Source organism: Schistocerca gregaria, chromosome 3 (assembly GCF_023897955.1).
Source record: "Schistocerca gregaria isolate iqSchGreg1 chromosome 3, iqSchGreg1.2, whole genome shotgun sequence".
Taxonomy (NCBI): domain Eukaryota; kingdom Metazoa; phylum Arthropoda; class Insecta; order Orthoptera; family Acrididae; genus Schistocerca; species Schistocerca gregaria.
Genome location: NC_064922.1, coordinates 243,841,467 through 243,857,921, shown reverse-complemented (window position 1 = coordinate 243,857,921; position 16,455 = coordinate 243,841,467). Strand labels below are relative to the sequence as shown.

Sequence of the window (16,455 nt, the reverse complement as noted above, 5' to 3'; positions counted from 1 at the left end):
TGGTATGTGTCTCCAATTCAGCTACTCATGAGTGAAAAAAAGAATATTTGCGGCTGTCTCAAAAAATCTCTTCATCCTTTGAAGACACACACTAACAAATATTTTCTCCTATTAATGCATGTACCTGTGGAACTTAACACTGGTGTCTGTTTTAATAAGCCACTGACTTTCACTCAGAAACGTATGTTAAAAGAGGCATAACTTGTTTACTTTAACAAAACAAGATTCATTCTCTTCTAGCCTTGCTGCCAGTGAATTATGAGTTTATCAGATGAGTTACAGAAAGCTAAATTATTAAACATTTATCTTGCAACTGTGCCCAAAGCCTGTATTAGATATATTTGGAAAGTGAAGGTTTATATTAAAATTTTAACAAACTAGGCGATCATAGCTATATCAAACAAGTTTTTTAATAAATTAGTCATTTTTATCATTCTGGTATTTATTCATCATCAAAAATGAATGACAAACTGCCAAAATATTAGATAACAGTTGCTTTGGCATAAGTAAGAAATATATAAGCTTCACATTTCAATCTCAAATACATCTGTTATAACATAAGATGTGCTCTTTACTAACAAAAGAACAAACTCATAAAATGAAATATGAGCTGTGTGTGCTTGAACTACAATTTGATAAAATAAGGAAAAAAGTGTGTGGTATGATACTTTAGCTAGATGTAGCTTCCTTTTCCTTCTCGTTTTTCATTCAGTGGCAAGACTATGTCTCCAGCCAGCATGGAGCTGTGCACTCAACATGTGCACTAGATCATGGAGCTGCGGTCTGTCGGCCAAGTTTAGGTCTTCCAGTGGGTCTATTGTGTGATCATACAGTTCTCTTGCAACAACTTTTGTCCAGTCAGGTTGGAAAATTTGCTTCTGAAAATACACCCATTCAGTGTAGCGATGTGTGTGTGTCCTGAGAGAATAACCCATATATTCTATTTGAGAAAGATGGGGTTTGTCACTGTTTGGTTTTAGTGTTGGATACATTCCTGGACGAGGATACTGACTAAATGCTGCTTTCTTCCTTGTTGTGAACTTCCCCTGGAACACAGTTCAAATTAAACTTAGACATTGCTCAACATCAAAATCCAATCAGAATATGTAAATATGAAATCACTTTCATTTGTATGACATGTAGCAAAGTAGTTCCAATGATCATTATCGAAGTGTAACAACAAATCACATTAAAACAGAATTTTACCATTCAGTTTTTTCAGATTCTTGATTATGATATTTTTTGTTTTAAATAATATGTCTGCAGTTTGAAAACACTTCTTTTTGTAATCAACGATTTTCTGTGTAATTAGTTTTGTTTTTTCCCTAGGGAATGCATTCATCACTCCAGTCGACTATATATACAACTGGATTGGGGCTCTGGTGTCTGTTCATTAACAATTCATTCCTCATTTTTCATTTTAACACTTCATTGTTATCAGGCAAGTTGTTAGATATGGCTAATGGTGCAACATGACCAGATTCCATCCACAGTTAGGCAAACATTTCTATCATTAACACGGTATTAGTGTTGTGCTCTCTTGTGCACTACTGGTAGGAAAATCAACAACATAACCTGGATTAAAAGTGTTTAATCCATACTGTTTCTATTTGAGAGTCAAGTATTCTTATAGTACACTTTATTACCAAGAACAGATTTTGTTACATAAATAACCAGTTTCAGCCAGTTCAGTCCACTTCAGATCCATAATACCAGAACTTGAAAAATATTAGAGAAAACAGAGTTTTGCCTAGTTTCATTAGTGGGACAGCTTCAACTGGTCACCACGTCATTCGGAGTGGTGTGTTATATTCCTTATGGTCATTATCTCTAAGAAAGGGGAAGATTATAATACACATGGGATTTTGCAGCTTTTTTGTTGCAAGTTCTGGGATTATGGATCTTAAGATGTGTTCTAGAAGGACACTAGAGTCTCAAATATAGGAGATCACTCCATTTTTCCACTGACGATGTCACGTAATCTTTTTTTTTTTAATCATAATTTTTCAGGAAAATCTTCTCAGATCCAACATTTGCTTCATTTTCTTTGCCAGGTGCATCCGCACATACACAGACACAACCAGACATTTGTCTGCTTGGGTCTGTGTATGTGTGGATGGATGTGTGTGTGTGTGTGTGTGTGTGTGTGTGTGTGTGTGTGAGTGTGAGTGTGAGTGTGAGTGTGTGTGTGTGTGTGTGTGTGTGTGAGTGTACACCTGTCCACTTGTCTGCTTGTGTCTGTGTATGTGTGGATGGATATGTGTGTGTGTGTGCAAGTGTACACCTGTCCTTTTTTCCCCTAAAGCGGGAAAGCGCTGGCAGACAGGCACAATGAACAAAACACAAAAACACACACACAGAATTACTAGCTTTCGCAACCGATGGTTGCTTCTTCAGGAAGGAGAGGGAAAGACGAAAGGAAGTGGGTTTAAGGGAGAGGGTAAGGAGTCAAGGAGTCATTCCAATCCCGGGAGCGGAAAGACTTCCCTTGGGGGGGGGGGAAATAAAGGACAGGTGTACACTCGTATACACACACACACACACACACACACACACACACACACACACACACATATCCATCCGCACATACACAGACACAAGCAGACATATTTAAAGGCAAAGAGTAAGGGCAGAGATGTCAGTCGAGGCGGAAGTACAGAGGCAAAGAGGTTGTTGAAAGACAGGTGAGGTATGAGCGGCGGCAACTTGAAATTAGCGGAGGTTGAGGCCTGGCGGATATCGAGAAGAGAGGATATACTGAAGAGCGAGTTCCCATCTCCGGAGTTCGGATAGGTTGGTGTTGGTGGGAAGTATCCAGATAACTCGGATGGTGTAACACTGTGCCAAGATGTGCTGGCCGTGCACCAAGGCATGTTTAGCCACAGGGTGATCCTCATTACCAACAAACACTGTCTGCCTGTGACCATTCATGCGAATGGACAGTTTGTTGCTGGTCATTCCCACATAGAAAGCATCACAGTGCAGGCAGGTCAGTTGGTAAATCACGTGGGTGCTTTCACACATGGCTCTCCCTTTGATCGTGTACACCTTCCGGGTTACAGGACTGGAGTAGGTGGTGGTGGGAGGGTGCATAGGACAGGTTTTACACGGGGGCGGTTGCAAGGGTAGGAACCAGAGGGTAGGGAAGGTGGTTTGGGGATTTCGTAGGGATGAACCAAGAGGTTATGAAGGTTAGGTGGACGGCGGAAAGACACTCTTGGTGGAGTGGGGAGGATTTCATGAAGGATGGATCTCATTTCAGGGCAGGATTTTAGGAAGTCGTATCCCTGCTGGAGAGCCACATTCAAGGTCTGATCCAGTTCCGGGAAGTATTCTGTCACAAGTGGGGCACTTTTGGGGTTCTTCTGTGAGAGGTTCTGGGTTTGAGGGGATGAGGAAGTGGCTCTGGTTATCTGCTTCTGTACCAGGTCGGGAGGGTAGTTGCGGGATGCGAAAACTGTTTTCAGGTTGTTGGTGTAATGGTCGAGGGATTCAGGACTGGAGCAGATTCGTTTGCCACGAAGGCCTAGGCTGTAGGGAAGGGACCGTTTGATATGGAATGGGTGGCAGCTGTCATAATGGAGGTACTGTTGCTTGTTGGTGGGTTTGATGTGGACGGATGTGTGAAGCTGGCCATTGGACAGATGGAGGTCAACGTCTAGGAAAGTGGCATGGGATTTGGAGTAGGACCAGGTGAATCTGATGGAACCAAAGGAGTTGAGGTTGGAGAGGAAATTCTGGAGTTGTTCTTCACTGTGAGTCCAGATCATGAAGATGTCATCAATAAATCTGTACCAAACTTTGAGTTCGCAGGCTTGGGTAACTAAGAAGGCTTCCTCTAAGCGACCCATAAATAGGTTGGCATACGAGGGGGCCATCCTGGTACCCATGGCTGTTCCCTTTAATTGTTGGTATGTCTGGCCTTCAAAAGTGAAGAAGTTGTGGGTCAGGATGAAGCTGGCTAAGGTGACGAGGAAAGAGGTTTTAGGTAAGGTGGCATGTGATCGGCGTGAAAGGAAATGCTCCATTGCAGCGAGGCCCTGGACGTGCGGGATATTCGTGTATAGGGAAGTGGCATCAATGGTTACAAGGATGGTTTCCGGGGGTAACAGACTGGGTACGGATTCCAGGCATTCGAGAAAGTGGTTGGTGTCTTTGATGAAGTATGGGAGACTGCATGTAATGGGTTGAAGGTGTTGATCTACGTAGGCAGAGATACGTTCTGTGGGGGCTTGGTAACCAGCTACAATGGGGCGGCCAGGATGTTTGGGTTTGTGAATTTTAGGAAGTAGGTAGAAGGTAGGAGTGCGAGGTGTCGGTGGGGTCAGGAGTTTGATGGAGTCAGGTGAAAGGTTTTGTAGGGGGCCTAAGTTTCTGAGGATTCCTTGAAGCTCCGCCTGGACATCAGGAATGGGATTACCTGGGCAAACTTTGTATGTAGAGTTGTCTGAAAGCTGACGAAGTCCCTCAGCCACATGCTCCCGACGATCAAGTACCACGGTCGTGGAACCCTTGTCAGCTGGAAGAATGATGATGGATCGGTCAGCTTTCAGATCACGGATAGCCTGGGCTTCGGCTGTGGTGATGTTAGGAGTAGGATTAAGGTTTTTCAAGAAAGATTGAGAGGCAAGGCTGGAAGTGAGAAATTCCTGGAAGGTTTGGAGAGGGTGATTTTGAGGAAGAGGAGGTGGGTCCCGTTGTGATGGAGGACGGAACTGTTGCAGGCAGGGTTCAATTTGGATAGTGTCTTGGGGAGTTGGATCATTAGGAGTGGGATTAGGATTATGTTTCTTCGTGGCAAAGTGATATTTCCAGCAGAGACTACGAGTGTAGGACAGTAAATCTTTGACAAGGGCAGTTTGGTTGAACCTGGGGGTGGGGCTGAAGGTGAGGCCTTTGGATAGGACAGAGGTTTCGGATTGGGAGAGGGGTTTGGAGGAAAGGTTAACTACTGAATTGGGGTGTTGTGGTTCCAGATTGTGTTGACTAGAGTTTTGAGGTGTTGGGGGGAGTGGAGCTGGAAGTGGGAGATTGAGTAGATGGGAGAGACTGGGTCTGTGTGCAATGAGAGGAGGTTGAGGTTTGTTGGAAAGGTTGTGGAGGGTGAGTGAGTTGCCTTTCCGGAGGTGGGAAACCAGGAGATTGGATAGTTTTTTGAGGTGGAGGGTGGCATGCTGTTCTAATTTGCGGTTGGCCTGTAGGAGGATGCTATGTACAGCCGGTGTGGATGTGGGAGAGGAAAGATTGAGGACTTTGATTTGGGATAGGAGTTGACGGGTGTGTTCATTGGCAGAGTCGATGTATAGGTGAAGGATTAGGCGGGTGAGGGCTATGGATTGTGCTGTTTGGAACTGGTATAAGGACTGATGGAAAGAAGGATTGCAGCCAGAGATGGGAACTTTAAGTGTAAGGCCTTTGGGAGTAATGCCAAATGTCAGACAAGCCTGAGTAAATAAAATATGGGAGCATAATCTGGCTAGCGTGAAGGCATGTTTGCGGAGGGAATGTAAATAAAATTTAATGGGTTCGTTGTAGGGATGTTGTGAGGTTGACATGGTATTAGAAGGTGGAAAGGGTAATAGAGATTTATATAGGGAGAGATACAGGTGTGAAAAAAGTCGAAAAAGTGTTGGTTTGAGATGGGCTATGTTGATCCTGTGCTGAGCTTAGGTTGGTGAACAACAATGGGTGCAAAGGTTAGGTAGTTATGTTGTCTCCAGATCACATTAAAGGGTGGGGTAATTCAAGAAAATTTCGAAAAAAAATTTTCGAAAAAAGTTACGAAAGAAAAAAAAAATTTGAAAAAGTTTCGAAAAAATAATTTCCGAAAAGATAAAATTCGAAAAAAATTTTTTCGAATAAAATCTCGAAAGATATGTGTGTAAATGTATTCAAAGGACTGGTTGTGTACTGGCAGGTTATGAGAATGAGGCTAACAATTGTTTGATGAAGAAATAATAACGTGTAAACCTGTGGGAAGCTGCTAAAAAATGATCGGTTATGTGGGAAAAACGGGAATGGAAATAAAACGAAAGTTGTTGGAAAGAACTGAGATGGTTGTTTAATGGGTGAAAGGAACTGAAGCTGTGAAATAGTATTCACGAGTTTACACGAAATGTTTGTAAACTTGGAACAGTGGATTTTATAGCAGCGGTTATGTTGAAAGCGTTAAAAATTTTTAGGTTATGGTTTGGAAGTAAATTACGTATTATTGAGTATAATTAGGCAGGATAAAATGTATGGTAGATTACGGAAAAAGAGAAGATGAATACAAAGTGAAACTACTTGAACAAACGAAAAGAGAAAGTAAGATGATAGAGAAGATTTCGAAATGCAACAGAGACAATAACAAACGTAATTGTTGGGTACAAATTAATGATGATGTAAATAAAATAGAAAGAAACTTCCACATGGGAAAAATATATTAAAAACAAAGATTCCAAGACTTACCAAGCGGGAAAGTGCCGGCAGACAGGCACAATGAACAAAACACACAAACACACACACACAATTACTAGCTTTCGCAACCGATGGTTGCTTCTTCAGGAAGGAGAGGGAAAGACGAAAGGAAGTGGGTTTCGTTTGCTACGAAGGCCTAGGCTGTAGGGAAGGGACCGTTTGATATGGAATGGGTGGCAGCTGTCATAATGGAGGTACTGTTGCTTGTTGGTGGGTTTGATGTGGACGGATGTGTGAAGCTGGCCATTGGACAGATGGAGGTCAACGTCTAGGAAAGTGGCATGGGATTTGGAGTAGGACCAGGTGAATCTGATGGAACCAAAGGAGTTGAGGTTGGAGAGGAAATTCTGGAGCTTCAAGGAATCCTCAGAACCTTAGGCCCCCTACAAAACCTTTCACCTGACTCCATCAAACTCCTGACCCCACCGACACCTCGCACTCCTACCTTCTACCTACTTCCTAAAATTCACAAACCCAAACATCCTGGCCGTCCCATTGTAGCCCCCACAGAACGTATCTCTGCCTACATAGATCAACACCTTCAACCCATTACATGCAGTCTCCCATCCTTCATCAAAGACACCAAACACTTTCTCGAACGCCTGGAATCCGTACCCAGTCTGTTACCCCCGGAAACCATCCTTGTAACCATTGATGCCACTTCCCTATACACGAATATCCTGCACGTCCAGGGCCTCGCTGCAATGGAGCACTTCCTTTCACGCCGATCACCTGCCACCTTACCTAAAACCTCTTTCCTCGTCACCTTAGCCAACTTCATCCTGACCCACAACTTCTTCACTTTTGAAGGCCAGACATACCAACAATTAAAGGGAACAGCCATGGGTACCAGGATGGCCCCCTCGTATGCCAACCTATTTATGGGTCGCTTAGAGGAAGCCTTCTTTGTTACCCAAGCCTGCCAACCCAAAGTTTGGTACAGATTTATTGATGACATCTTCATGATCTGGACTCACAGTGAAGAACAACTCCAGAATTTCCTCTCCAACCTCAACTCCTTTGGTTCCATCAGATTCACCTGGTCCTACTCCAAATCCCACGCCACTTTCCTAGACGTTGACCTCCATCTGTCCAATGGCCAGCTTCACACATCTGTCCACATCAAACCCACCAACAAGCAACAGTACCTCCATTATGACAGCTGCCACCCATTCCATATCAAACAGTCCCTTCCCTACAGCCTAGGCCTTCGTAGCAAACGAATCTGCTCCAGTCCTGAATCCCTCGACCATTACACCAACAACCTGAAAACAGCTTTCGCATCCCACAACTACCCTCCTGACCTGGTACAGAAGCAGATAACCAGAGCCACTTCCTCATCCCCTCAAACCCAGAACCTCTCACAGAAGAACCCCAAAAGTGCCTCACTTGTGACAGAATACTTCCCGGGACTGGATCAGACCTTGAATGTGGCTCTCCAGCAGGGATACGACTTCCTAAAATCCTGCCCCGAAATGAGATCCATCCTTCATGAAATCCTCCCCACTCCACCAAGAGTGTCTTTCCGCCGTCCACCTAACCTTCGTAACCTCTTGGTTCATCCCTACGAAATCCCCAAACCACCTTCCCTACCCTCTGGTTCCTACCCTTGCAACCGCCCCCGGTGTAAAACCTGTCCTATGCACCCTCCCACCACCACCTACTCCAGTCCTGTAACCCGGAAGGTGTACACGATCAAAGGGAGAGCCACGTGTGAAAGCACCCACGTGATTTACCAACTGACCTGCCTGCACTGTGACGCTTTCTATGTGGGAATGACCAGCAACAAACTGTCCATTCGCATGAATGGTCACAGGCAGACAGTGTTTGTTGGTAATGAGGATCACCCTGTGGCTAAACATGCCTTGGTGCACGGCCAGCACGTCTTGGCACAGTGTTACACCATCTGAGTTATCTGGATACTTCCCACCAACACCAACCTATCCGAACTCCGGAGATGGGAACTCGCTCATCAGTATATCCTCTCTTCTCGATATCCGCCAGGCCTCAACCTCCGCTAATTTCAAGTTGCCGCTGCTCATACCTCACCTGTCTTTCAACAACCTCTTTGCCTCTGTACTTCCGCCTCGACTGACATCTCTGCCCTTACTCTTTGCCTTTAAATATGTCTGCTTGTGTCTGTGTATGTGCGGATGGATATGTGTGTGTGTGTGTGTGTGTGTGTGTGTGTGTGTGTATACGAGTGTACACATGTCCTTTTTTTTCCCCCCAAGGGAAGTCTTTCCGCTCCCAGGATTGGAATGACTCCTTGATTCCTTACCCTCTCCCTTAAACCCACTTCCTTTCGTCTTTCCCTCTCCTTCCTGAAGAAGCAACCATCGGTTGCGAAAGCTAGTAATTCTGTGTGTGTGTTTGTGTGTTTTGTTCATTGTGTCTGTCTGCCAGCGCTTTCCCGCTTGGTAAGTCTTGGAATCTTTTTTTTTAATATATTTTTCCCATGTGGAAGTTTCTTTCTATTTTATATATATAAAAACAAAGATTCCAAGACTTACCAAGCGGGAAATTGCCGGCAGACAGGCACATGAACAAAACACACAAACACACACACAGAATTACTAGCTTTCGCAACCGAGGGTTGCTTCTTCAGGAAGGAGAGGGAAAGACGAAAGGATGTGGGTTTTAAGGGAGAGGGTAAGGAGTCATTCCAATCTCGGGAGCGGAAAGACTTCCCTTAGGGGAAAAAAAGGACAGGTGTACACTCGCGCACACACACACACACACACACACACACACACACACACACACACACACACACACACACACACACACATCCATCCGCACATACACAGACACAAGCAGAGTGTGTTTGAAAATTTCCCGTTGGGGATCTAAAATGATCAAAACTAACTTTGTACTACCCTCATGACTGACATAGATTGTATTTTCTTGATTGGAAACTTCTTTCATAACACTGATTTAAGCACCAGAGATTGCTATGCAACCTCTCTTGTAATTGAGTAAATGTAAATCTGCACTTTCAGTGTAGTTTGGTAAAGCACACTGTGTATTGAATCATGAATGGAGCAGTGTAATTTGCGTATACTGTCCACCATCATTTAAGGCTTAGACTGAGAATGCATTGTCATTTGTTGCAATGTTCATGTCAGCTAGGAAAGTAGGGTGTACACCACAGTGACATTGTTCAACTTTTTATTGCTGTCATAAGATAGAAAACAACCAAGATCTCCTTCATAAATGCTCACCTGTAGGAACACCAGCTGATGACTGAAACCTACAACAAATTATGACTTGGATGTGTCCAAGGAGAATGCAACACAACTGTGCACCACCATTTTGAAGGCAACTGAGAGTTCTGTCGACTCAAGACAGTACATAACCACCCCCATACAATCAATTTGACAATCAGGCATGAATTATGAAATACAATACAAAACTCTCTCACTGCATCATGGGACGGAGATGTGCAACGGAACAGCTGGAATAGATATTTGATCAATGGCATCAGGTTCTCTTCATTGGTGAGTGCACTGTTTGATACCTGGTGATCAATATAGAAGATGGGAAGATGGCCTGTTACCAGTTCATATCTCAGGCATGCAGCAGTCAGATTGACCAGTCATGTTTTTGGCCAGTATTGTATAGGAATGTCAGATATCTGTTATCGCTATTTAAGGTGATTTGAAGGCTGTTCAGTTTTGGTTCAGGATCTTACAGTCAATTGTCTAGCTCTCAAATCATCATGGAATCTTTGAAGATTATAATGAATGAGCAAACTGTGTCCATCTCATGACAACCTTATTCCATGTGGCAGGAACCAATCAAAGTGAATGGCCTATTGTATCTGCTGATATGAACACAACTGAGCATGCTTGAGACCATTTTAAACATGAACTGTATCATTGCAGGAAGCTTCCTGACACATTGGACGACCTCAGGAGGGCTGCCCTAAAAAAATAGTATACCTTGATCATCTTGTGGGCAGCACATCACAGAGGAGCCAAGCATGTTACAATATATGGGGTGTAGCAACTGGGTATCAAATGTTAGCCAATAGCAGATTTTAATTTCACAGATGTACAAAGCTATGCACTTTTGAACAGACTGCTATTGTTTTGGTTAATGTTTTATTTTTGCTTCTCAGTAATTTTACTTTTTAGTTTCAGAAAGCTTGATCCCCTTTAATCTAAGCCCACATGCATTTGAAGACATAACAGAGGTCTAAAACCATCCTTCAAGTTGTTTGTATAGTGTAATAACTGTAATTTTTTTTGTACCAGTTAATATGTGTTTTCTTCAGGATCTAGAGTTAAGCAGAAATTACTGCTTTTAGTAGAAGTGAACCAAAATTATTTTAGTATAAATCAAAATCCCCTACAAAAATATGTTGCTAATACTTTCTTTGGTTAACATTTTGTTAAACATTGAATCTAAGCCCACATGCATCTGAAGACATCAAAGAGGTCCAAAACATTTTTCTAAGTCATTAATATAATGTAACAATTATATTTTTTTGCGTCAGTCAATATGCATTTTCTTCCAGTTCTTGAGTTATGCAGATGTTAACTAAATTTTTTAGTACCATGAGAATCGCCTACAAAAATATATTGCTAATATTGTCTGTGGTTAACATTTTGTTAAACATTAGGACAGACACAATATAACACTTTTGTTTTGACTTCCTAGTTGTGTAAGCAAATGAAACATTATGTTTGTTTTTAAGCCTTCTAACATTTTGATGCACCATGTTAGGCTTATTAAAAGGAGGTTTTTCTTGTACACCATATTTATCTTAACTTGTTTTAAAATAATCTATCTAAATGAGGAAGAATTAGGCTACAAAAATTATACTATTGATTTGTATCTTGTCAAAATATCAGCCTATTATAAAGACTGACAACTATTCTTTATACTACTCTCATTGTAAAGAAATATAAAGTTGTGCACATCACAAATTGTAGTAATGTTTGACTGCACAATTGATTAATCAGAACCAGAATCATTAACACCATACAAATTCTTGGGAAGAACAATGTCCATGAAGATATTAAATGGAATAATTACAGAAACTAAGTTGTAAGTTAAGCAAATGGCAGACTTGAGTACATTGATAGGATAATGTGAATCTGCAGTTTGTCCACATAACAGATGGCTTATAACACACTTACACAGCTAATACTGGAATATCACTTATTTTCACTCCACTATGTGCTATGGCATCGTATTTAGGGCTAATATGCAGATTTACAAACAGGAAAGGTCAGTTCATAAACTTTATGGCATTCTAACTCTGCCATCTATGTACATTTGCCCTTGCAGGAATTGTTCAAAAGGAACTGCAGCATCCACTAATTAAACACTAGGTGGAAAACTATTAGCACTGACTAAACCGTTTTACAGAAAGGTGTGCATTACTCTCTAGCCACTATCAAAAGGCTTCTGGAAGGGCTGAAACATGCAAGTGATTAACTTCAGATATTCAAATTTAAGCTGCAAAGAAGCCTTATGTCATACTCCTTTTAGTTTTCACTTCTGTCTCTTATGACCTAATTTCAACAGGTTGTTATCTCTGCTGGCCGCTGTGACCGAGTGGTTCTAGGCACTTCAGTCTGGAACTGCACGATTGCTATGGCCGCAGGTGCGAATCCTACATTGGGCATGGATGTGTGTGATGTCCCTAGGTTAGTTAGGTTTAAGTAGTTCTAAGTTCAACGGGACTGATGACCTCAGGTGTTAAGTCCCATAGAGCTCAGAGCCATTTTGTTATCTCTGATCTTCCTTTTATTTCGTATAGGTGCTCCAGACAGAAGTTTAAGTAACAACTGGCACCATGTGAATTAATGGTTTATAGCACATGTGCAAGGATGTAATGAAACCATCTGAGAAATCTCAATTAGAAAGTGCATTACGATCTTACAGAGACTACAAAGATAAGAATGGGCAAATAACAGCTTGTACTAAGACACGACCAAGCATTCCTTCACACTCCATCTTCAGCTGGAAAAAGGAAGAATCCTCAATATATGGTACTACAGAAATTTCCTTCTGTCACACTCTATCTAGTGATTCATGCTGTATAAACATAAACATATATGAAGCTGTAACCAAAAATCATTGTGATTCCAGTAGTCAACTTGACTTTATCAACAGTATTCATTGACTGTTTCATTTCTGGTGCCTCTCAAATAGAGTTTCTCAGCACTGTTTCCACTTACACTGATAGCATTTATTGTACTGCTCATAATGGAAAAATTAAAGGTAACCAAGTTGAGGCTCAGCGTGAGTGATCAGAAGCCAAGTGCTGCAGCACAGATGTCAACTGAGGTGAGGAACTGTGTCAATTGGAGTTGGTGAGATCAACAAGAACAGGGAGGCAAGCTAGGGATGGAGGAAAGGTAGACTGATGGCTGGGAGGGAGAGGCCACATGAGAATGGGATAGGAAAGAGAGAGAGAGAGAGAGAGAGAGAGAGAGAGAGAGAGAGAGAGAGAGAGAGAGAGAGAGAGAGATTTGGGGGGGGGGGGGGGGGGGGCAGATAGAACAGAGTAAGAGGAGAGGGGAGATCATAGAGAGAAAAATACTATAGTACATATTAAATGAGTAAAGTGGGAGACTTGGGACAGGGGTGGAGATGGATGTGAGACAGGGGTTAACCAGTACTGAGGGCAGTAGGGTAAAGACAGTGCCCATTTACATAATTTGGAGAAGCTGGTGTTTGAGGGAGGATTCATGTGGCACAGGGTGTTTGAAATTGAGTTTGCTGTGCTTGTACATTCCTCCAATGGGTGTGCTCATACATTCCTCCAATGGGTGGTCAACTTTGTTCTAAGCCAGGGTTTGGCAGTGGCTGTGAAGAAATTACAGGGCATTAGGAGTAGGTGTTGCAAAAGGAGGAATCATGATATTTCACAGACTGTGTGGAGATTAAAATATAACTTTATAGGAGGTAGGAAGGATGTTCTAAATTTTAAGACAGGGCAAAAGGAAGGCAGATCTTGTTGAGGACATGTTCAATTTGTTCAAATCTGTGATAATATTGGATGATGAATGGAAAGAGTCAAGTGCAATACATGTCCTTGTATCCACCCAACACAAACTATTCCAATTTCTTTATACAACTACTGTTATGTAACTTTTGTTCAGCCTTCTGTGTGAGAAAGGCCAGCAGAAACATTTAGCTCATGGCTGAAACTGCTGCAAGGATAGCTCTGCTGACGTTTAGCACTGGTCACATTTCTTGAAAAACTCTTCAAGTTCTAGCAGAATAGTATACTATGGGAAGCCATAGCTCAGGCAATGGAATCAGGTGATGGGACTATCTCAGTTACTTCTGAGCCCATGTCACTCTAAAAGTTCAACTAAATAGCAAATACAATCATTTCTACGTAGGTACAATAAATTTTAGAACTTTAGTACACAAAGAAGGTTAATTAAAGGCAAATGGGGTACACTAAAACTATCACATGTGTGTTGAAGAAAGAAAGAAAGAAAGAAACACAAACTGGAAATAAAATTGAATTGTATTTTCTTACAAAGGAACAGAGCAGGATGAAAAAATGAGTAGGTTTTACTGTAAAAAAGGCTACTGAAAACAATTTTTCAGACATCAAAGAGAACTAAGACAGAATGGGAAGAACTTGAAGAATAAACAAAAAATATTCCTGGGAAATATTCAAGTACGAGGGTCAGTCAAAAAGTAATGCCTCCTATTTTTTTTTTCTACGTTTAATTGTCAGGAAATTTAAATGCAATTACATAGGTTGAAAACCACAACATTGAGGATCATTTTGTCATTTTTCAATGTAATCTCCGCCCATCTCTACAGTTTTGGTCCATCTTTGAACAAGGGCATGTATCCCAGCACGGTAAAAATCACAGCTTTGCTTCCTAAGCCATTGACGCACGGATGTTTTGACGGCCTCCTCATCTTCAAAATGAATCCCACGATGAGCTTCTTTTAGTGGCCTGAACAGATGGAAGTCTGATGGTGCCAGGTCAGGGCTGTATGGGGGATGAGGCAAAACTTCCCATCCAATTTTGACAATCTCGTCAGAGGTGTGACGACTGGTGTGTGGTCTTGCATTGTCATGCAAAAGAAGAACATCTGCCATTGATTTTGTTGGGCGAACTCGCTGAAGACGTGCTTTAAGTTTTTTGAGGGTTGTGACGTATTGAACAGAATTTATTGTGCATCCCTGCTCCAAAAAATAAACCAGAATCACACCCTCTGTATCCCAGAAAACTGTTGCCATAACTTTCCCTGCCGATCGCACAGTTTTGAATTCTTTCTTCCTCGGCGAGCTTGTGTGATGTCACTCCATTGACTGCCTCTTTGATTCGGGTTCAAAAAAATGCACCCATGTTTTGTCCCCGGTCACAATTTGTTTCAGAAACTCATCTCCCTCCAAACGGAAGCGCTGCAAGTGTTGGGAGGCTATTGTTTTCCTTGCCTCTTTATTCTGATCGGTTAACATTCTTGGAACCCACCGTGCACAAACTTTTGAGTACCCCAATTGTTTAATAATCGTGATCACACTGCCTTTACTAAGAGAAATAATGCGACACACTTCATCTGCAGTCACCCGACGGTCACCACGAATGATGTCATCAACTTGCTGAATGTTGTGTGGAGTCACTGCACTCACCGGCCTGCCGCTCCGCTTTTCGTCAGTCAACGGTGTTTGCCCTTCAGCTTCCTTACAACGACGAACCCATCGTCTAACAGTACTGACATCCACTGTCACAACACCATATACCTTCTTCAGTCTTTCATGAATGCGTATGGGCGTTTCACCTTCTGCATTCAAGAATTCAATCACACAACGCTGTCTCAAACGAACATCGATGTCGACCATCTTACAAACTTCTGCTGTGCTGCCACCTGTTGACACAGAAAGTTACTACTGCAGTGGATTGCAGAAGAAGGTTTGAGGAATGGCGCCAAATTCAAATTTTTCACTTAACTTAATTTTTTTAAGTAGAAAAAAAATGGGAGGCATTACTTTTTGACCGACCCTCGTATATATACACATATAATTGCATGATGATGTGCAGGTAGAAGGCCCATATGAAGTGTTATGGAAATTGATAAATGCAAAGCACAAGATGGAAGACCTTGAAATCTACTACTGTCCTGTCATTAGAATATGAAATGCACTCCACTAAAAATAATGTACCAAATTTTGTGTACATCTCAGATGCTACAAACAGACAGATCCCCCCTCTGGAATTAAAAGCCATATGTATGAGGCCTACATCCTATACAGATATGGTGAGTGGGAATTCATTTTGCCTGTGTAACCAGAATGAGGAACACCGCAGATGAACAGCTGTTTTCACAGCTCACAATTGTAGTCCTTTGCCTCAAGCCACTCTGCCTCCCATTGATGCATAACCTTCTGGCATAACAGTGAATTCACTGCCTGTAAGGGGATGGCATGTTTTTTTAAATCTGTCTCCCCTGTAGGTGTCTCTGGATCCTCTGTCAGCTTATCCATTTCCCTTTATTCTTGTGTGTCCAGGCACTGTGTAGAATGACACCAACTCTCCGTGCTCTCAAAGCAAGAGAAGAATAATATCAGATATGTTCTGTGTAATTTTCTTCTGCTGGATGCACTTGTTGCAGAACATATAGAGCATTAAGGGAATCAGAGATAATGAGAAACATCTTCACTTGGCTGCATGTCATATGTTTCAGTGTCTTCAGAACTATATGCAACTCAGCATGACACAATACTGTAAATACACTTGGAAGACAGATCCTAAAGGCACTAGCAAGGAAAACACTGAGCAACCAAGAGACTCCTGTTTTGGTCCATCTGAATGCCCAGTCTTAAAATTGTGGTGCTCATCTAAAATATTATTACATAAATTTTTAAAAACTAGATTTGAAGTGCAGCCCTATCTTAAATTAGTCAATTTTGTACCTTTGCTTAAGCAAGGGGCTGATTTACTACATCCTTAGTGTAAAATGGTAATATTTGCCACACTCACATCTAAAAATGGTTCAAATGGCCCT

General features: G+C 42.0%; 1 protein-coding gene across 4 annotated transcripts in view; it reads right to left on the bottom strand.

Moving 5' to 3' along the window:
* Positions 1 to 424: 424 nt before the first annotated feature.
* LOC126356330 (iduronate 2-sulfatase) overlaps positions 425 to 16,455 on the bottom strand; it is a 181,127-nt gene continuing 165,096 nt past the window's right edge. For all 4 annotated transcript variants that reach the window (XM_050007310.1, XM_050007311.1, XM_050007309.1 and 1 more), the window contains one exon: positions 425 to 1,046. In XM_050007310.1, the coding sequence (XP_049863267.1) occupies positions 705 to 1,046 (342 nt within the window). In that variant the 3' untranslated portion in view covers positions 425 to 704. The remainder of the gene's footprint in view (positions 1,047 to 16,455) is intronic.